Genomic DNA, 23231 nt, shown 5'->3' with positions numbered 1-23231 from the left:
GGCTCACTTGCTTTGATGCATTATATTACGAATTATGATGTTGTATAAAGAAGTTAAGAAAAAAAGGAAGTATAAAAGGAGAACATGAAAATTTCAACCTCGATAACACTAAATTTTGGGGACCCATAGATCTCTGTTGGGACCCATAGATTTTTGAGCATGCGAGCCCCCGGCACCCATCACTTTTCACAGGTAAAATGAACACTGCGTTTCCACATGTTGGAGTACATGTTTTCTTCCATTTCTCTTATTATGGGGCTTATTTTATTTGCTTTAAGGAGACTCTGAGAAAAGTTTTAAGAGTGCAAATAAATGGTGATCGACTGCAGGTCCTCCGTGCATTATTATCGGTTTTGAGAAGCGACTAGGGTGGCGTCGAGGAGAAGGCAATGGCCTAATGCTACGGCCAGCCTACGTTGCAATCCTCAAAAGCTACCCCCGCGGAACCTGTGTTTCAGCAACGTCAGAAACATTACCCATGAAACGGATGACCTGGAGCTACAACTCGTGGGAAACCGCTACATTCGGGACTCTTGTATTTTAATCATTGCGGAAACTTGGCTCAATTTGGCTCATCTTGGCTAGCCAGCCGCTCTCTAAATCGCTTCCTTACACTGAAAGGAGAGGCCCTCAAATTTCGTTTTACTTTTTGCATCACGACAAAACCATTCATGCATCGGCAATTATAAGCTGTGGGTTATTTGTAGATCTATAGTGGTTATTTTGTTACAGTGGTATACTCTCAATCGGTAATGACGCTAGTTCACGGATTTTCACTTTTCGAGGGCGGTTCTGGGCCCCGATAACGCAGTGAAAAAACGAGGGTTCTGTGTATGTTAAATCTGCAATCCCTGTATCTTGCGAGGTTTTTCCCAAAAAGTCCAAAATATTGCTAACGTACCACTTTGGGACTGGCATCGCTGACCCTCAGGAACGGGGAATCGGGATCTTTCGGCTGAAACTCCTCCATCTCGCCGTTAAACTGGAAGAAAGCCTTTAGATGGCCTCGGATGACTGCCAGACACAAAAACTGGTCCTGGTTGAAAACATGCAAGCGGTTAGTAAATTGTGAGATTATTGATGATGATCTAATGGTCAGAAACAATAATCATAATAAAAAGCCCAGATCCACTGTGTAATCACTAGACCACTAGATGACATAGCAAAAGGCATTTGATTTTCTCTCACACTATTTTTACTCACTCTACCATGCTATTTTGGCTGAACTAATTCCCATAATGCTCCATCACAACTTTAAACAACGTGGCAACATGAGTAAAAATAATGCGTGGACAAGATAAAATTGAATGCCTTTTTCCTTGTCATTTACGATCTAGGTGGCCTGCCAAGTAACATGGTAATGGTAACAATTTCAAGCAACTTCAAGCACTTCACCCGAAACTCGAGCATTTTCCTGAGCTTGAAAACACATCACTAAAATTCAATTATTTTCAAGGATTTCAAGCACCCATACGAACTTGAGCCTGTGAATCAGGTTGGTTCTTGAGATAAATAATAAAAAACAAATAAAGGTTTCGATTTCGAGGGTTTCGACCAGTGTTCCCTCTAAGCTGCGCGCATGCGCAATTGCGCACTGCTCGCACATTCACAGCGCACAAGAAAATCGAGCCAGCGCACAAAAATGAGGGCTCAAAATTACTAATTAAGAAGTGACTTAAGTCAAAGTTACAGTGCATGAAGGTAAAAATACACAGGTTCCCCTGACGTTGTGTCCTAAATGCGGTATTTTGAAGTCGAGTCAGAGTAGAATGAAGTTGAGTAACGTTAGTAGAGTTTATTCGAGAACCGGCTTCTTCGGCTCGGCTCACTAAAAGGAACCGGCTCTTTCGGGTCCTAAACGGCTCTTCAGGTTGTTTTTGCTTCTTTAATCCCAACATGACCAAATATTATGTAAAATTATGCACAAAATGACTTAAAGGAATAGAACAAAAAAGAAAAAATACCAAAATGAAGTGAAAAGCTGAGAAAAAAAGAAACAAAAGGAAGAGAAAAAAGAAGGAACAATTTAGAAAAAAAAAACAGAAAAAAAGAAAAGAAATGTAGGAAAAAAGTAAATAAAAAACAAAACAGCTCGGAAAAAATAAACACAATGAGATTTTTTTAAAAGAAATAAAAAAAAAAGTAGAAAAAAAAACACGGAAAAAAGAAGAAAAAGTTTGTGTTGCATTCAAATCATTTCCAATGATATCAAGTGAATCTTGTAGCCAACATTTTAGTACTTCCACTAAAAAATGTGATTAAGTACAGTTCTGTATCTTAATAATAACCCCCCCAAAATGTTGATATTATGCGACAAAATATATCAGGAAATAAAAACAAATGGATATCTTGTGGCCGTACAACCTTTCCAATCGTACATGAGTCAATTCATTCAAAAGAGAATAATAATTTTGCATTGCCGGAAACTCAGCAAAACGTAACGTGATGTCAAGTTTTGGACGTGTTTGATAATGACTTAGTTGCCACACTTGGGATTGCTGTTGCTCACTGTTGTTTCAAGCGTTGCTCACCGACTTTGTGTGAACGCTCGGACCCGTGGAAAATTAGAGGGAACATTGGTTTTGACTATTTACGGGATATTTTCGGAAAGACAAGAAAAACAAGAGATTACCCTATTCGCGAATGAATAGCGTAAGCTCGGTGCCGGAAAAACCCTAGGGCCCCGATCTAAGAACGCGTACTTGATTCTGAAGTAGGATCAGAATCCCGTTGTGTGAAACCAGCTTGACTTCTTGCTCGAAGCGTTGCATGCGCGCCGACTCGTCATTGAAGGAGATGGTGGCGAAGCCGGTGCCGTCGAAATAGGCGGCGTCGTTCACCCAGGCCTGCGTCAGGGACGGCTTGGACCTTTTGCCGCAAATACAGAAACCTCGCGTCAAGGTGAATGAATTTGCGCAGGGGAACGCGCTGGTCCTCACCTGCCGCACGGCTTCTCCAGAGTCGTGTTCAAGTGGTAGATGTCTTCAAAGTTGTACAAGCTGAGCACTTCCTCGTTCAGTGTGTCCAACTCGATGCAGCCCTTGAAGTTGGGCAGGACCAGCGGGGTAGGCGGCTACATGGAGGGGGAGAGCCACAAACATCCAGGATTGGAAGGGTTACCCTGGTTTTTCGGTTTATAACGCCTATTATTTCATAGTTTGTCCAGGGGTGTGACTTATACACTGTTGAGGCTTATGTGAGAAATTATCAAGACATGATTACATAATTTTACATGTGATTCTGACATTAAACCGCCAGAGGGCGCTCTAGGCCTGTGTCGATCACTGTTGAGACTTATGTGAGAAAATATGAACACATGATTACATCATTTTACATGTGATTCTGACATAAGACCGCCAGAGGGCGCTCTAGGCCTGTGTTGATCACTGTTGAGACTTATGTGAGAAAATATGAACACATGATTACATCATTTTACATGTGATTCTGACATTAAACCGCCAGAGGGCGCTCTAGTCGAGTGTTGATCACTGTTGAGACTTATGTGAGAAATTATGAACACATGATTACATCATTTTACATGTGATTCTGACATAAGACCGCCAGAGGGCGCTCTAGGCCTCTGTTGATCACTGTTGAGACTTATGTGAGAAAATATGAACACATGATTACATCATTTTACATGTGATTCTGACAGTTAACCGCCTGATCCTTTCTGTACAGCATTTTTTAGATCTTTTCACAAATGCTTTAAAGGATTGAGGTCTAAACTTTGGCTGGGTCGTACTGACACCTTTCCTTTGTTAGTTTTAAACAATTTATATTGTAAGTCTCTTGTAGAATCCAACAGATTTCCTGCCAGAATCGCCCTGTAATTGGCTCCATCCATCTTCCTTTCAACTCTAACCATCTTCCCTGTCCCTTCTAATAAAACATCCCCGGAGCGTGATGCTGCCACCACCATGTTTGACAGTGGGGATGGTGTTTTAGGCATGATGTGCAGTGTGCCAAACTTTACGCTTTGCATTCAAAACAAAAAGTTCAATTTCCCGGGATTTGGATATTTTTCTCTTTAGTTCCGTGGAGTCAAAGTAATAATTTTTGCTGAGTGGCGCCAAAGTCCAAACATAACACTTATTATATATATATTATATATATTATATATACCACAGCCATATCCCCCTAGTGGGAGGTGGCTAGAGTCATATATGACTCTTTTTGGGAGATTGATTTCGAGGAGGGGATTCCCAGCCCCCTCGCTCAACCCAACTGAGGTGCTGGGAGTCATTAGGTGACCAAACCCCCCAATTCCAACCCCTAATGCTGAACGCCAAGCAGGGAGGCAACGGGTACCAATGTTTTAAGTCTTAGGTATGACTCGGCCGAGGCTTGAACCACAACCTCCCAGTCTCGGGGCGGGCGCCATACCCCCAAGGCCACCGAACTGGTACATAATAATAATGATAATAATTTTGCCTGAAAACCAATGACTGCAGCTGCAATGTTCATGGTATTGAACACCGTGCATGACAATTCATTTGCATTCCTTTGAAAAAACTTATTGAGGGGCCAATACTTTCGCAAGGCACAATAATTTTCAAATGACTAAAAACTGTCAAGTCATGGACAGTATTGCCGACCACCTACCTTAAAGGTGCTGGGGTAACCCCCCACATAGAAGACGGTATTATTGGTCAACAGATTGAGAAGCCCTTGATCTCCTTCTGCTTCAACATAGGCTTTTGTGACCCTCTGGTCGCCTTCAGAGGCCTCGGAAGACATTGACATCTGACCGTACTGCAGGATCCTTATACACAAAAACTCAGTCTAAGGGGATCGAGGGTTTAGGGATGACAGCACTTGAGTTTGTAGACAGTGTCTTACCTTTCCAGGACCACACTGTTGAAGTTGCCATTGGACTGAACATCCTCAGACATCAATAACTCTGCTGTTTCTCCTCCAATGTTGAAGTACCAGCGCAGCCTCCTACCCTCTAGTGCCATTCCCAAGAAGTCCTTTGAGGACTACAAATGGGTACAAGCAGAAAACATAGTAGATTATTTGAATGAACTTTAGAGAATGATACAATAATTCGTCATACGTATGAAAAGCATGTTAGTGAATGCCAGATTCTCAAACCTAATAGGTTCATTTGAACGCTGTGTAAAAAAGGTGGATTGGGTCAAGGTGTTTACAGCCATAAGAGCCCCAGAACACCCGATCTCAGGAGGCTAAGCAGGGTCAGGCCTGGTTAGTATGGAAGACCGCCTGGGAATACCAGGTGCTGTTAAAGTCATTTGGCGCACGCTCTGCTGCAACAGCACTGGCTGTACCCCCGGCCCCCGGTACAGTATGTGAAAATGAATTTCCTTAAGGGAACTATTAATTATTGAAAAAAATATATTTTATTTTTGCAATCAATCCAGTTCAGTTCTGGTAGGCACTACAGGTACAATAAAAGAAGGACTAACAGCCTCAGAGACAGCTTCGTCCCCAGGGCCACTACCACCCTAAACAAGCACGCAAAACCAAGAAAAATGTATATCTTAAATCATTTGGAAATTGATGTTGCTGCCACAATCTTATTGTACTACTTTTTATTGCTCTATTATTATAACGTCTCCATCATGGTGCCCGCAGGCAACAGGGTGCCCCCTAGGGAGAGCTGAGGTCTCTGCGGGCCTGTTCTGAAAAAAACTCACCACTTCTCGGTCATTGTGATTTTCTAGTAAAATGATTTTTGGGAGTGTTTGACAGAATTTATTTAAACACACTTCCCAAAATAAACCTGCTAATAACATTGTAATAACTTGATAGTTATTGTAGAAATACATAAACTGGGTATGCTAACTAGTAACAAAGGAGTGTCTCTCAGCCTGAAAAAGGTTGGAGACCCCTGCTCTAGGCACTACTTCGTAAGTATTTTTGCATGTTTCTCCTGACAGTCTTTGTTTTAATTTTTTTTCTTTAAAGTCGTTATTATGTGTTTACCATGTCTAATCTTCTGGCAACGTTGATATCAATGAGAATAAAGACGATTCCATTAAAATCAGGGGATGGTGTAATGGTAACCTGTGCAGTCCAATTTGTGATTAAGGGCGTCACAAATAAATGGGACTTGACTTGGTTCAATTGCTTCGCAGGTATGCAGAAACAAGGAAAAGGAAAACAGTTGATTTTGTTTGAAAAACTCAAGTTAGGTCACTAACTGGAACTCATGGTGCATTTTTAAAAAGTTGTATCTTTATTTTATATTTTATTCAGCTCATGAAAATAAGGAAAGTAATAGCAACCATCTAATTAAAGACGAGGTGCTAGTTTGAAGTGTCTTTGAAAAAAATAAGAGTGTTATTTTTTTCTCTTAAGTACTGCATGGGTTAACAATGTCTTAACAATGCCCAAAGAGCATTTATATACTGGTATATTGTTTTCCACAGCACCTATTTGTTTTTATCTTACTTTTACCCTCGGTGTTTAAGCCAGGGAGCCTATTATGGTGGATGAAAGGAAGCGGGCCTGGGGAGGGAAGTAATATCACACGAGTGCTCACGGTTTTCTTTTTTTCTAGGATGAAAGAGGTGAAAGTAAGAAAAGGATCGGTTCAAATCTAGTCCAAATGCCCCAAAGCCCCCGCGCACACCAAAAGAGGAAAAAAGAAGAGTTGATTCAAGCCCAATGAACAACGTCACATACTTGCACGTGCAACGAGAGGAGTTTGAAGAGGCTGCAATGACTATTTCAGCCAGAAGAAGGCATCAGCGAGTTGAATATTTTGAAATTACGCACACCAGCTGATTATCTTGTCATGATGACACTTACGTCTTTGTCGCCGAGGTAGAAGACAAACTGCTTGGCATCGTCGTCCTGCCGGCGGGAGCGGGATGCCTCGGGCAGCGTGATGTAGAATTTGAGGGTGGTATAGGACGCCAGGTCTGCCAGGTTGGGAGGAGTGCGCACCCGAATGCCCGAGGTGCCGTTGAATTTAACAGGAACGCTCACCTGGATGCAAAAAAGAGAGAATACATAAGAATGTTACATTCATGTTCTGTTTTTCTTTCTCATTAGGGTAGCAAAAAAAGCTACTGTGTCTTTTGGATTGTATATCGCTCCGATATTATGAATCACACAGCTTAAAATTCTGGACTATAGAGCGCACCTGATTATTAGCCGCACCCACCACATTTTAAGAGGAAAACCGATTTTGTACATACACAAGCCGCACCTGTATATAAACCGCATGCGCCCACATTTAAACATGTAACAAACACAAAATTAACCCAAACCCGACTTCAAGTCTCGCGATTGAAACTAAATGTCCTTCATCGAAGTCCACAGTCCAAAAATTACAGCCGGCAAAATGAACGGAAAATGATATCGGTACTTAAGTTTGATGCAGACCTGCAGAGTCCGGGTCCCATTGAAAGTAATCCAAGAAAAAAGTGGGAAAAATATATCAGATGAACACATTTACTCACGCAAGTCCTTTTTCTTTAAACAACTTTTTACCCCCTCTTCTTTCCTTATCTGTCCCTCACCTTTAGCGGTCCCCACTTAAACTCGGCACCCAGCGTTTGTTCCGCCCCTCACTTTTCGTTCATCCGTGCAAAACATATCAGAATAAGTGTCTCAAATAAATACATTACAAAAATATACAGTTGCAAATACATATTATACATGGGTTACACATATTTACAAAGAAAGACGGTACACCGAGAGAGTTTTCAAAGGTTTAATATTAATAATATAGCTTTCATCCCACTGTGCCTGTGACAGGGCAGTTAATGGTAGCAACACTCGAGCGCCGCTGGCGGCAGTTAGAAAAATTACATAAATTGGCCGCATCACTGAATAAGCCGCAGGGTTGAAAGTTAAGGAAAAAAAGTAGCGGCTTATAGTCCGGAATTTACGGTAATTAAGAAGGCAGTGGTGTATAAATCGCATTTGGAGGGGAATTTGATGAATCCAACACGAAAAACATACATTGTATCTGGTAAGGCAATTTAAACTGAAATAGCCCGCCCTTAGCCTTCGCTAAGTTTTATTTTCAGATCAAACATTTGCTTTATTCCGATTTTGAAATTTTCGTCCGTTTGGTAATTTGCATACTCTGGAGCTGGTCAGAAGCCTGCATCGAATAACTTTGTGCTTCCGGACTTTCCCGAGCGTTATAAGGTCGTGCATTTGCATATAATTTTCCAAAGGAGATGCACAGAGAATACAAGAAAAATGGAGAAAAGGTTAGGAATCAAGCCAAAACCTCAGCCCCAGAAGATTCAAAAGAAGCTAACAAAATTTATGACGCTACAAAACGTAAAGCATCTTGGAAAGAGGAGTTCACGTGGCTTGTAGCATACAACGCAAAGCAAACATTGCATGAATAAAGATGAGTAAATACAGGTTCATACTGATGGCAGATGGAAAACAGCGATGTCATATACATGCAATGAATGTTATAAGTAGATTTATTACTTAATTGTGTTGTTCTGTTATATATCAATCCTTAATACTTTGGAACATTTTTTTTTTGCGGTTAGTTGTCTTATTGTGTTTCTAGTTGTGAAAAATGGGGCAGGCAACTTTATGGCTGGGCAGGCAACTTTTCAGATATGTCTGCCCTGGTGTGCTGTAACTTTTTGTCATGAGTTTCAGACACTACATGTAGTCTTTGGAAGATTTTTGTTTTGAATCGCCGGTTAATCACAAAAAAACAACTTGTTTACTTGCCCATCGATTGGGAAGAAAGGGTGGTGTCATTTCGCAAAAGTAAATATTTACAACACTCTTAAAAGTGAATTGTATACATCGTGCAAATGCTCTGTGCTTTACTGTTCTACTTCATTTGAGATAAGAAGTCATTTTAGTGACGTTTGCGCAAGTGACATATGCCAGGGAGGCGTTTTTACGCAGGTGAACTATTTTCAGCACAACACTAGCAATGTTGAGCGCCCTCTTGCAGTTTAAGGTCATAATAACATGTGAAATGACAAGCACACGGGTCGTAGAGGTACCATTTCCTGTGGTGGGTCTTGGGCAAGTAAAACCCGGTAGTTCCCATCCATCTCCAGGCCAACTATACCTGGTAATAATGTGTTCATATTTTCACACATAAGTCTCACCAGAGTATAAGTGTAAAGTAGATCATATTTAGTTAATTGTGTATTTCTCTGTGTTCCAAGTTACAAAAAATCCTGATGAAATTAACTCGCATTTTTACTTCTCATCTCATTAGCTGCACCGCTTATCCTCAGTAGGGTCACGGGGGAGCTGGAGCCCATCCCAGCAATCATCGAGCAGTGGGCAGGGGACACCCTGAACTGGTTGCCGGCCAATCGCAGAGCACACAGGGACAGACAACTCGCTCGCTCATTCACACCTAGGGACAATTTGGACCGGCCAATTCACCTGAAATGCATGTTTTTGGAATGTAGGAGGAAACCGGAGTGCCAGGAGGAAACCCACGCAAGCACGGGGAGAACAAACAAACTCCGCACAGGAAGTCCGGTAGCTGGATTTGAACCCACACAGGAGGTTCCCAAGACCTTGCATTTTTACTTGTTTTTCTTATTTGTATTTACTATTTTTCCATTTTGAATGTATGAGTAATCATTAAAATACACACACATAGTCTGATTTTAATACACACATATACTTCAGTTATTTTTTCGTTGTATGTATGGAAAGACGTATTTGTGACGTCATTGATCATTTCTACGCATCCGCGAAGTTTGAATACAACTCGGTCGCTGTCTGCAAACGGGGTGAGAGAGGTCTTGGTATAGCCCAAAAAGGGAAATACTACCTTCGCTCTCCCCGCTGCGCAGCGGATACTAAAACCACATTTGCATTTCTGCCTGATCACTTTAGTCATTAACGTATCAATATTTTTATTAGCCCTCTCAATAAGTCACCCCCTCAGGACAAACGATGACAAAAACAAAAAACTGCGACTTACAATCTAATTAATCCGATATGAAACAGAACAACTTGAATCAGCGGTCGCAAGAATGTTCTTGCATGGTACGTACCTTATTTGCAGCATTGCGCGCCTGTTGGATGAGCTGGCGGATGCGGTCGATGCTCTCCGAGATGTTTGGCATTTGCACTGATCGGTTGTGCAGACTGTCCAGTTTGTTCAGAAGGAGTGGGAGAGCGTCGCCAAGCATGGCCACTGCAGCACACGTCAGTAATCCACATGGAGGAGCAGAACACACGTTTAAGTTTATTTGGAGCTAAACAGTAAATGAAATTCTAGAGCGCCACCATAGAGATAGAATAGAATAGAATATACCTTTATTGTCTATGTTACAAAATCGGTTGAACATATTGTGATAACGAAATTGGACGTGCCACTCCAGTTTCACATTATATAGTGAGGATAGAAGAGAACAAAGAAGATGTTTGTATTGTCCTTGTTGGAGGCTTTGTTTTTCTCCGGAGGGGGTTGTATAAGGGGTTGAGGGACAGACAGAGATGGTGAGATCCAGCTAGGTGAGGGGGAGGAGGAGATGTGTAGGATGCTCTGCAGCGGACAGGAAAGCCTTACAGAGGTTTACAAACAGGGCCAAAGAGATCACCGGCGGACCCTGCCCAGCCTGAAAGACATTGTCAGATCTCGCTACCTCAGCAGAGCTAAAGACTTCCATTACACACCAGCAACCTTGTTTCCGAACTGTTAACAGACCGACGGTTTAGATCCCACAAGGCCCGAACAGACTGAGGGGTAGCTTCTACCCCAAAGCTATCAACACACTAAACTAAAGTCTTGAAGTTTTCAGTGCTATGTCCCAGGGTTTTAGGTGCAATACCCTGGTTTTAAGTTTAATGTCTCGATTTTAAGTGCAATATCCAGGCTCAAGGAGCAATGTGCCGGTTGTGTATAGTTTTTATTTTAGATGTGAATACTTTATATTACAGGTGAATACATTAGATTATAGGTGAATACACAATATTTTTTCTATGTTTTTATACTGTATACTTTGCCAACTGGAGTGCTACCCTCATTTTGTTGTAGCAAAAAACGTTACCCCCGGAATCAGCACCACTTATGTTTTATGATGTTAAAATATCGTTTGCTCAGATAACATCAAGCATAAAATGAGTTTGGGATTAAAAAGGTGAGAGGAGTGTGGAGGAAATACTGTACTTAGTCCTGTATGTGTACCCTTAGTTTTTTTTTAAGGAAAAGAATGGTACAAAATTTTGACCTTTTCTCAGCTCAAGCTAAGGACTCAAAGTGATTGTTGAATACATGCAACCATGATTCAAATCAACTATGAAGACAGTGTAAACATACAATTTACAATGTATTTATTGCATGTCCTTCAAAATTCGATTCATCATCAGATACAAAAAAAACAAGATTAGGAAAACTATTTGTGTAAGTTTATTTATACCTTTCCATTTTTTTATTGTCTAGGATTTGTCTCTGGTACTGTGAATAGAAAAAATGTGATAATGAGAGTTTTAATGCAGGTTACACGCAAAAAAATTAAGCATTCCTGCCCACACAAACAACACTGATTGTGATTCAAACTCACCACGACAAAGATCCGATTCACCCTACAAAATCTCCATGCCTCAAAATATTTTCTCCTCAGATACATACAATTCACGTAGGTCACCAATTTTTGACTTCAAAACAGGATGTATGAAATTTCCATGTGTATTGTGGGTAAACCTAAGACACGCGTCTGCTCTGAAAGGCCCGGCTGAAATCACATCACCGTTTTGATAGTTCCGATGTTGTGGTCACGCCATGTTGCCAGTGAATAAGGCAATTGATCTTAAAACATATTTTTAGTTAAAAAAATATTAATATTATTGTGTTCACATTTTTAAGACTTTCGGAAAATGGACTTAAGACATTTTAATGCCAATTAAGGCCTTAGTTTTAGAATAAAGAGTTCTTGGACTTTTTAAGGATCTGCGGAAACCCTGTTTGTGAACCTTTGCCACCAAAACTAAATTATTATTATTATTATTTTTTTACATCCGCCTAAAAAACAACTGGCTAACCTCCGTGGAATATGACGGCTCCTACCCGTTTTGTTAGCCTCCACCAGAGCCTCGTTGACATCCTCGTTGGTGGTGTTAGCGTCACTGTAAGTCTGCTCCCATTGGTCGAGCTGATCTTTGATTGGACGCAGGACATTGTTGACGTGCGAGGTGGACAAATTGGCCTGATGCACTGCTTGCTTGGCCGCATCGATGTCCTGACTGATGTCTGCAGAGCACACAAGAATGAAGAAAAATGTTTACTTCTTTAGCTCAATGACCCCTGTAGCTAATAATTAATGGTCTTTTTCTGTTCTTAGATTTGCATATTAAGGAGAGCCATGTAATGTTATCAGATGGTTGTTAGCACAGAGGTCAGCAATCCAAAATAGTGACAGAGCCCTAATTGGACTTAAAAGATCAGAGACACAAAATATTAAAAGCCTTACATAAGCCTCATAATGAATGCAACACATGCTGTATGTATCCATATTAGCATACTATCAAAATGAATAAGTTTGATGCAGAGCTTATTTTTGGTGAGGACGTCTTTGGGCGTTGCCCCAAAACATACGCAGGCAGAAATATGACAAAAAGAGAACGTTCTTTATTCAACACATTCCTCCATGTTCAAAGTTTGTCTGAGAGACGGTAAGCTTTTTATACTGTGTTTTTGTGGTTACGTAATGTTTTCCTCTGAACCGAAAGTATTCTTTCTCGGAATCGACAGTGTTTTTTCCGCCCCGACTCTGCTCAGTCAACATCTTGGTATTTCTTGTATCAACATTGTTTCATAACATCTAGATGTTTTTATCAGTTCTGTTGGCGAGCCATGTTGGCAGCTCGAAGCTGACTTACAGTTAATCCACAACACTTCCTGTGGCGAATGATGCGCCACGTGACTACTCTTTTGACGGATATCGCCTCAAGTTTAACTACATTACAACATTTTTTAATTCAAGTATGTTCCATTGCTTTGAAAAAAATTAAATGCAATAAAAATATCCAATTTTTTGATGTGATGGAACGTGCACAAGAGTTTTGCATTGCAGATAAGGTCTCCAGGCAGGAATCTAAGCCTGAGAGCCTCAACTTCACATTACAACGCATGATTTTCGAGGCAACAACCTGTTTTCAGTCTTTTAAAAACAATGATAGAGCAGCACGCTGAACTTCTTTCACAGCGAAGTGGGAAGCTGTACTTCTGCAACCTGTTAGTGCCCCACAAAGGGATATGAGATCAGGCCGGAGGGGTTGTTCTGCAATTTTTTTCTGACTAGCGATTAGTGATAGGAATTCAGTCTCTTTTTTAGGAAGTGGCACTTTTAGCTCAGCTCACTAAAAACCCCAACAACCTCGCCCAAGGAGAATGCCTGACAACGCAGCGCCATTCTGTACTTCAAACAGTGATTTACGTGTGTGTTCATGCGTGCATGTGTAGGATATGCTTACTAGATGAAATTAGATTGTCCTGGATCATCTTTAAGTCCATGGCCACTTGGTTTTGTTTGGTTCTGGCATCATTCAGTCGATCTTTGAAATCCTCTAGCTGGGGTTTTAAGTCTGTTGCATTAAAACATCAAAGTTATAAGCAAAACAAAAACGGTATGACATTTACAATCATCATTTGAAAAACTAAAGCACATGCAAAGCTAACAGAGTGAGGTCTCGGAAGGCTACACTGCTCTTATAGACACTGATAAAGACACAGTGAAACGGTCAATAAAATAAAGTGTATTGTCCCCACAAGACCTTTTTGACATATTGCCATATTTCAGGCTTCAAACTCATAGATACAAAAAACTATTTTGTAAGAATCAATCGTGTGGGACACAATGTATTCAAAAGTTTATATTGTGATAATAAAAAAAAAAACGGTTGCAAAAATATTGTCCCACTTTCAGTTAATACTTTGTACAACCTCCTTTAGCTGTGTTCACAGTCTTTTTAGGTATGCCCATAAGTTTGCATATCTTGAAACAAAGATTTGCCCATTCTTCCTTACAAATTAGTTCAACTTCCTTTAATCATCTTGTATCCCGTTGCTTGGAACTTTTCCAAAACCATATCCCGGACCTGCCTGGTGTGTTCTTCAAAATGCTGTCTGTTCCCCGGTGTCTCCTTTCACACACCACTGAGCTCATCACAAAGCAGGTGCATATAAACTGAGAATGAATGACACACATGTGTCTTTGACAGTCAATTGGGTCGTCATTGAATCATTCAGAAGTCATCTGGGAACTTCAGGAGTCAATGGGCTGACCTTAGAGGACAAGGGGGGGCAATATTTTTGCAACATCAACTTTTGAGTTTTTGAGGTTGTCAATATATCACACATTTCTGAAATTTGGTTCCACTTCACGATTATGTCACACATATGGTTGATTTGTAGAAAACAGTTCCAGTTTTTAAGCTTTAAGTTTGAAACCTGAAATGTGGAAATATGACAAAAGTTATTGGGGCAATATTTTCGTTGCGCACAGTTCAGACACGAGGTACTGAGAAAGCAGACGTCATTGATAAAAAGCCAAATTCACTAATAAGTGATAGATTTCTCCAAGAGAAAGGAAATTTGTTTTGCAAACAGCAAAACGAGAAAGCAGATGAAATATAATCACGATTACCATTGTTAAGTTCCTCATCGAGATTAACCACTTCCTCCATCAGGGCCAGACTGCGGTTTTGCAGAGTGTCAGCCATGTGGCCAAGGTTCTGATCTCCAACATTCTACAAAATTGTAAAGGTAAAAAAAAAAAAGGAAAAAACTACCGACAGAATCCAAGCAACCTTACCTCGAGCGTCTCGATTGCGGCTTTGTCTGCATCGTTTGCTGCTTTCTCAGCTGCTTTGATGGCGTTGATGATATTGTTGTAGGCCTTAGTTAAGTCCACAGAACCCTCGGCTTTGATTTCATCCACAAACCTAAAAAGAAACCGTGTGAAGGCTCTCATGCATATTTTTATATTGTTTTTTTTTCAGAGGTCGACCGATTATCGGCACCGTTATTTGGGAATTTAAAAGGTATCGTCATCGGTATGTTATTATTATCATATTATTATATTAGATAGAGAGAGCGAGAGACCTAGATAAATAGATAAGACAGATAGATAGATGGATAGAGAGAGATAGAGAGATATAGAGAGCTAGATAGAAAGATAGATGTCTAGAGAGATAGATGTCTAGATAGATAGATAGATAGAGAGAGATAGAGATAGATGTCTAGATAGATGTCTAGATAGATAGATAGATAGATAGATACCATAGATAGAGAGAGATAGATGGATATATATAGAGAGATAGATAGAGAGATAGATAGAAAGATAGATGTCTAGATAGAGATATATAGAGAGATAGAGAGAGAGATATATGTCTAGATAGATAGATAGAGAGAGATAGATGGATATATATAGAGAGATAGATAGAGAGAGAGAGAGGGATAGAGAGATAGATAAATGTTTACATAGATAGATGTCTAGATATCTAGAGAGATAAAGAGATAGAGAAAGAGAGAGATAGAGAGATGTCTAGATAGATAGAGATGTCTAGATAGATAGATGTCTAGATAGATAGATAGATGGATAGATAGACTTATTGTAAAGCATGTCTATTGTACGTAGTTGTTCACTGAACCATGTCACCAAAGCACCATTGTGATTGAGACCCTGGTTTTATTGGATTTCCTGTGTAAACAAATGTTATCATTTAATTTAAAATCTATCGACTGTTTGCAAAGTAACACTTTAAACATATTGTGCAGTGTGGTTTTGGCAGACTACAGAGGAATACCAAGCTAAATAATCATCTTAGTTGTGTTGAAATTCTCATTTTCAGAGCGCTATTTGTTTCATTTGAACTTAAAACAAAAATTCTTTGTGTTTTTTTTCACATTATAAAAAATTCTTAAGCCAATTTTTTAAACTTTTACAGCAAATGGATATCGGGCTCCAAATACTGGTTACCAGCCTCCTATTAATACTAATAATACCCATATCGGTCGATCCTCTAGTTGTGATCCTGAAGGGATGTTCAGTGTTTATTTTACCTCTGAAAAGTGATGGGTCCCGGGGACTCGCATGCTTAAAAATCTATGGGTCCCAACAGAGATCTATGGGTCCCCAAAATTTAGTGTTATCGAGGTTGAAATCGTAAATCGACAACAAATATATAATATAAATCTATATATTCATTCAGTTTTAATCATCAAATGATTAATTCATTTTCTGCATCAAATTATTGTTGGTAATATACCGATTAATGGAATAACCACAAACCTGTCTTTTTTTATCTTCTCCTTTTATACTTCCTTTTTTTCTTAACTTCTTTATACAACGTAATTCGTAATATCAATCATCAAAGCAAGTGAGCCGTTTGAGAGCCGGCTCTTTTTAATGAGTTGAGCCGAAAAAGCCGGTTCTCTAAAAAAAGACGGACTTCCTTTTACTACACTACGAGATCTCGTTGGCCGAGATCGGCGTGCAGACGAAAACTCGAACCGCGAGACCAAAACAACAATGGCGGATCTGCCTGAAGAAAAGTTTGGAGTGCAGTAAATCTTTGTTAAAAAAAAGTAATCGGGTAATAATGACAATATTGTGGCAAAAAGGTTGCGTCACGGGGACGCACGTTGATTTGAGACTATGCGTCCCCAGCAAAAATGATGCGTCTAGGACGCGGGGACGCGGGCAAACGAGAACACTGGATGTCTACCTGGTCAGGTTTGCTGCCATAGATTGGAGTGTTTCAGCATGGTGCTCAGCTTCCTCGACGATGGGGATCTTCGAGTCGTGCAAAGTGAAGCCCTGTACTTTCTCAGATAGCAGTGTCCTGGCCCCATCAAGCTGTGCTGCCAGACGTTCATAATCCTGTGGAACACAACATACGAGGTTCATCTGTGTCCTAACACACAAACATACACAATTACCACGGCACCTAAGTCAGCAATAGTCTTCACAGAACAGTGAATGAACTGCCATTATAAAATGGGGATAGGTTTGTTGAGAACTGTAGAACAGTAAGTATTTGGAATCTGATAGTTTGCAGCCATTCGTATTTATATAAAATCAAGCTAAGAATTGCTGCTGATTTTGTGTCAACCCATATCAGTGATAAGATTGTAACATAGCAGAGTTTGTTCCAAGATGGCGTTTCAATCTCATAGCAGACCTTGTTAAGCTTGTTTTTAACACAAAAAGATGGATGTACATTTGTACTTGGTTGTGTACAGGGACACAGCTCTACTTTGCAGTTCAGTTATTGCTGATTCTGTCACAAGGGGACCCAAATGCGTAACGTTTCACACAATGTCGTATTAAAGCAGGGGGGTCAAACTTATTTGAACTCGGGGGCCACACGATAGAACAAACATTCTGTCGGGGGCCGGACTAGTAGATTAAAGAGAAAGAAAAAGAGAGACAGAAATAAAGGAGGGAGGGAAAAGGAGAGAGTGCGGGACAAAATAAAAAGAGAGGGAGAGAGAGAGAGTGAGAAACAAAATATATAAAGTCGTGAGACAGGGGAAAAAGAAAGGGAGAGGAAGAAAGAAATCTAAAGAGAAATAGAAAGACAGAAGGAGAGAAAAGAGAAAAGAAAGCACGAAGGGTATGAAGAGAAAGAGAAAAGAGAGAAAAGGAAAAAAGGAGGTTAGCAGAGAAGGTTAAAAGACACAGAGAGAAAGAGACAAAGAGCAACAAAGGAAGAGCGAGAGCGCAAGAGAGTGAGAGAAATAAATACAAGTGAGAGGCACCTGCTTTGGCAACATCAAGTTGACATATTTCAACCTGCAGCTTGTTTTTCTCTGAGTGTTGTCTCGCGGGCCGGATTCAATACCTTAGCGGGCCTGATTGACACCTGTGTATTAAGGGATCGGGGAAGTCAGGGCGAGAGGAAAAAGAAAGCGATCTGGTGCTCACTGGCCAGTAGAAGTATGAAGCCCTCGCGAACAAAGCGTGGTCGGAGATCGGAACAAGTCGGGCAGCCGGGACGGGAGAACGGAGTGTGGTTGGAGATTGTAACAAGTCGGGCTGCCGGGACGGGAGGTGGAGCGTGATCAGAGATCGGAACAAGTCGGGTAGCCAGAAAGAGTGGGAAGTCAGGGATCGGGGATCGATATAGGAAACAGAATCAGGATACTGGTAGCTGGGACAGTAGAACAGAGCTTGGAACTGGGATCGATATAGGAAACAGAATCAGGATATGGGTAGCCGGGACAGGAGAACGGAGCTTGGATCGGGGATCGATACAGGAAACAGAATCAGGATACAGCTAGCAGGGACAGCAGAACAGAGCTTGGAACGGAGATCGATACAGGAAACGGGGCAGGACAGACGGGAGCCAGAGTCAAAAATGCTTGCCTTGCATGCACTGAGGTTCACAAACGGACTGACCAGGAGTGAACGAGAATGTTTAAATGGAAGGAGAACTAATTACTAAACGAGTGGCAGTGGGGCTGAACGAGTGAGCGCAGGTGAGGGCAATTGGCAGATCATGACAGATTCACTGCTTTGCGGATTTTCATCCTGCATTGTGGTCTGCATTATGATTGGCTATATAGAGGAAGATGCTTCCTATCACCAACAAAGTTGGACCTCTCCACCCGCTAAATCCGCTTGGGAGCCAAATGCGGTTGGTCCCTAGTGGTTTCATAGAGCCTTTTCAAAAATGTTTGACAATGGAAAGATTTAGTTAATGGTTTCTGTAGGACAGAACCAGAAGGTAAATGCAGTTTTCCATAACGTCCACATGATGGCGGCAAAATACGATGGCTGAAGTGGATTGGTTCCTTAATTCATAAAGTTGTGCACAGCAACAGCAAAATTAATTTTAATTTTGTGGGGGGAAAATCGTTTAAAAGTACTGTACTTTAATTGTTTAACAAATACTTGGTCGTGAAAATTGGGTTTGTTTTGGAGTAATAAATAAAGACATTAATTAATTCATAAATGAAGGTTTCTATTTACCTGCGCAAACTGAGGTAATACTGTATTATCTAATCAACAGGTCCTACAATATAAGGCTCCTGTATGACATTGTGTGATAATTAAAAAATGGTAATTGAGATACGATTGTATTGTGCCCTGTGCATTGAGGTGCAAAAATGTAACCGTGATCTGGAGTGATTTTGTATATAATTTTTCTTCCAACCGTGGCATTTCTTTGTGAGTACCTCTTTGGAGTCTTGAAGAGTGGTGAGCATCTCGTTGACTTGAGCCACACGGTCCTCCGCCATGCGCACCAGCTCGTCTACCTCCTTGTATTTCGAAAACAGCTCGTCCACCTTTTTCTAGAGAGGGCAGAATGTCGTGTCATGTTTTCTACACGTCACGCGCCATTTTGTCGACAATAGCGGCGTCTGACTGACCTTGCTGTCCTCCAACGTCTTCTGATTACTGTTGTTGATCTCGGTAGCTCGAGCAGTTTTGTTGATCGCCGTGTTGAGAATGTCACGCAGCTCCATCATTTCAGCGTGGAGGCGGGAAAGACGCTCTTTGGCAGCTTCACCCGCCTTTATGTTGTCCTCCTGACGACGCGCCAAGTCTGTTCTTACACGCTCCAACACTGTTCAAAGACATATTACTTCTATTGCGGCAGCGAGGCTTTTAACGAAAACAAGAAAGTTTGATCACATGACCCCGATTTTAGCTAACCTGTATTGGCTCCCTGTTAGCTTAAGATGTGATTTTTTAAGGTTCTCTTGGTAGTATACAAAATCATGCATAGACTTGCTCCCTCATATCTTTCAGATTTAATTTCCCCCTATGTTCCGGTCCGGAGCCTTCGCTCTGAAAATGCTGATCTTCTCGTGATCCCAAGAACCAAGAAGAAATCCGCAGGTTCGAGAGTGTCTCCATTCGGCCCCTGGTACTGTGGAATGCTCTGCCCTCTGAGATTTGATCTGCAACCTCAGTCTCAGTGTTCAAATGTAGGCTTGAAAACTCATATATTCTATGGCTTATGAATAACCTACATTTCATTTTGAGGATGTCCGTGTCAGCCTGGTCATCCTTGAAGGGGCATTACACATAGTGTGGTCCCTTCTCAAGGTTTTCTTCATGCCGAGGTTTCCAGTTTTTTTTTTATCCTCATGTAGGTTTTAAATCGGTGGAAGGTGTAATAAAAGTCTAAGTGTCTAGTCTGTACAGCCCTTTAAGACTTGTGCGATCAAGGGCTATAAAAATAAACATGAATTGACTTGACTTTTTTTCTATAACAAAAGACACACAAAAATAAATAAATAAACGTAGACACACGTTACTTCTTTTCAAGGGTTCCCCCCGGAATTTTATCATTCAATTTAAAGACCACATCCAATGAAATTCAAGACCAATCTTGGACCTATACTGGCATACAGACGGGGGAGGCAGGCGCGTCATCGTGATGGACTCTGGCGCCTGACGCCACCTGGCCGCGACGGTGGGGACATCAAGGTCCCATCCCTTGCCAAAGGAGCGGGAAAGGTATGGCGTACCCGAGGGCTGAGGTTTGGTTTACAAGGGCAGCCAGACCGCAATGGAGGGAGGACTGGCCCCCGACCCGGCCTGGCAAGGACTAAGAGTGGGACTAAGCAAGAATACACAGGCGTCGGGAACGGGTACAGACAGGCGGGGGCGCCGATGCTACTTGTGAACAGTCGACAGGACAGACTGAATAAGGAGGGCCTAGTGAAGGGGCGCAGTGACAACGCCGTAGAAATCAACCCTTCTGGCGATGACTCAGCCACACGGGCGTGTCCGCTTGCCCAACCCCTATAGCCCGACGGAGGTCTGCTCCGGACTGCCGCAGTTATCCCCACCTCGCCCAGTGTTCTCGTTTGCCCGCGTCCCTGCGTCCTAGACACATCATTTTTGCTGGGGACGCATAGTCTCAAATCAACGTGCGTCCCCAGGACGCAACTTTTTTGACACAAAATTGCCATCATTACCAGATAATTTTTTTTTTTACCGCACTCCAAACTTTTCGTCAGGCAGATCCGGCAGATGTTGTTTTGGTCTCGCGGTTCGAGTTTTTTATCTACACGCCTAATTGTGTAGTGAAAAGTCCGTCTCTTTTTAAAGAACCGGCATTTTCGGCTCAACTCATTCAAGACAGCCGGCTCTCAAACGGCTCACTTGCTTTGATGCATTATATTACGAATGATGATGTTGTATAAAGAGGTTAAGAAAAAAAGGAAGTTTAAAAGGAGAAAATGAAAAAAAGACAGGTTTTTGGTTATCCCTTTAATCAGTATATTACCAACAATAATTTGATGCAGAAAATGAATTAATAATTTGATGATTAAAAATGAATGAATATATAGATTTTATTATATTATTTGTCACTGATTTACAATTTCAACCTCGATAATACAAAATTTTGGGGACCCATAGATCTCTGTTGGGACCCATAGATTTTTGAACATGCGAGTCCCCGGGACACATCACTTTACACAGGTAAAATGAACACTGCTCGCCCTACGCCCCTGCATTCTGGGCCTCAAAGGGGCGACCCGTGACAGATCTGCACCGCCACCGCACCGAACAACGGCACCACCGCGAAAGGTTCAATCCCTGGTACAGCCAGGACCCAGTTATACTTTTTGTCACTTAACCAAAACAGGTCAAACCAAACCTACATTTCCCATCCTAAAGTTACGCTGACAGGGAATTAGAAACTTATTAACGTATTCTCAACACATTTTCACACATTATATTTATTCGGTCCGAGATTGATAAAGATTGAGTGAATTTAAAAAAAATAATTACGGCACAACTTTCAATACTTTTGTTAGTTTACTTACTGTACAGTTTTTAACTAAAATTAAACTGGCAGAGAACTAGCATTGGCTCAGGAGGTAAAGTGCTCGTCTTGGGATCAAGAGGTCGCAGGTTTGATTCCCGGCTCCTCCGAGTTATATGTCGAAGTGTCCTTGGGCAAGACACTGAATCCCTAATGCCCCCGATAGCAGGTTGCCTTGCATGGCTGACACTGCTATCGGTTAGTGTGTAAAAGGGAAAAGTGTGAAGCACATTGTAAAGCACTTTGGGAGGTCTTCATTGACTTGAAAAGCGCTGTATAAATTCAGAACATTTACATTTATAAATACAATTCAAGACATTTTCAAGGCCTAAATTTGCGGATATCAAATTTAAGGCTTTTTCAAGTTTTTGATACCCCGTAGGAACCTTATTTTCCATCCGTCACACACCAGAGTTGTAAGAAACCTACTCACATTTTTCTGCTTCCATCTTCTCCTGGTCAGCCGATTTCATTTGTCCCACGAAGCTTCTGTTTCTCATCTCCTCTAACAAGGCCTCCACCTCCCTTATCTTCTCATCCCGCTCGTCTTGGTCCTGATAAACTTCTGTGCTGTTTAGCGACCAATTGGCCAACTTTATGATGTCTGTAAAGGTTGAAAATGACAATGCATTGCAAGTGGAATCCTCCAGTAAATTATGATATGAAATAAGACAAAACTGACAATCTAAATAAAGCAAAAAAAAAAAACCCACAGTAATCCCATACTATAATCGTTCTTTCACTAATTTGCGTTCTGCATTCTGATTGGCTAAATAGTCAATCAGCTTGTCAAATTTACATTATGTATGTGCAAATGCAATTTTGTGTTTTGTGAACTTCAGTCGCTCAAGAATGGGATCCTTTGATGAGCTGTTATTACAGTTCTCCAACATAATCAATGGTGACATATCGGCATGGGTGTGGATTCTGCATAAACAGGGGTGACGTGTCGCAACCAGTACTGGACAATCACAGTACTTTTATTTGTTATAAAAATACTTAAGCCTGTAAATAAGGTTTGTTTTTAGTTGCAATGTTTAATAGAGTATTTGATAGTATTTGATTCGCGATCTCAGTGGAACCGTTTAAATCCAGGCTTAAAACACACTTCGATTCTATAGCTTATGAACGGCCTATATTTGGTTTATTGTTTGTTAAAGCTACATCCATTGCAACCTGGTCATACTTTAATTTTATTTTATTTTGTATATTATACTTTCATTATTTTTCATTTTATTTTTTTTGTTTGTTATTGTAACATCCATTGTAGCCTGGTCATTTTGGAAGGGGGATTACCTCATGCGCCATCCCTTCTCAAGGTTTCTTCATTTCCCTAATGTTGAAGTTTTTGAGTATTTCCTTGCCCTCGTGTAGGTTTTAGATCAGGGAATGGTGTCATAATAGTCTGTAGTTTGCAATGATCTGTGTTCTGTGCAGCCCTTTGAGACTCTTTGTGATTAGGGGGCGTCACAAATAAATATGAATTGAGGTTTTTGAGTTTTTTTCCT

The 23231-nt window shown here is 41.0% G+C and overlaps 1 protein-coding gene across 1 annotated transcript in view; it reads right to left on the bottom strand.

Moving 5' to 3' along the window:
• The window catches only part of lama5 (laminin, alpha 5), a 159593-nt gene that overhangs the window by 26204 nt on the left and 110158 nt on the right, over positions 1–23231 (bottom strand). Inside the window, exons 52-66 of the mRNA XM_088330583.1 lie at positions 22157–22327; positions 19310–19506; positions 19115–19231; positions 16660–16814; positions 14745–14874; positions 14577–14679; positions 13405–13515; positions 11999–12181; positions 9984–10126; positions 6778–6957; positions 4843–4982; positions 4606–4765; positions 2940–3073; positions 2703–2868; positions 902–1036 (exon numbers count right to left, since the gene is read on the bottom strand). Of these exons, the coding sequence (XP_088186709.1) occupies positions 902–1036; positions 2703–2868; positions 2940–3073; positions 4606–4765; positions 4843–4982; positions 6778–6957; positions 9984–10126; positions 11999–12181; positions 13405–13515; positions 14577–14679; positions 14745–14874; positions 16660–16814; positions 19115–19231; positions 19310–19506; positions 22157–22327 (2225 nt within the window). The remainder of the gene's footprint in view (positions 1–901; positions 1037–2702; positions 2869–2939; positions 3074–4605; positions 4766–4842; positions 4983–6777; positions 6958–9983; positions 10127–11998; positions 12182–13404; positions 13516–14576; positions 14680–14744; positions 14875–16659; positions 16815–19114; positions 19232–19309; positions 19507–22156; positions 22328–23231) is intronic.

Source organism: Urocampus carinirostris, chromosome 3 (genome assembly GCF_059441175.1).
Source record: "Urocampus carinirostris isolate Australia breed hairy pipefish chromosome 3, RoL_Ucar_1.0, whole genome shotgun sequence".
Lineage (NCBI taxonomy): Eukaryota > Metazoa > Chordata > Actinopteri > Syngnathiformes > Syngnathidae > Urocampus > Urocampus carinirostris.
Note: the sequence above shows the minus strand (reverse complement) of the source record. Positions and strands in the feature narration are given on the sequence as shown.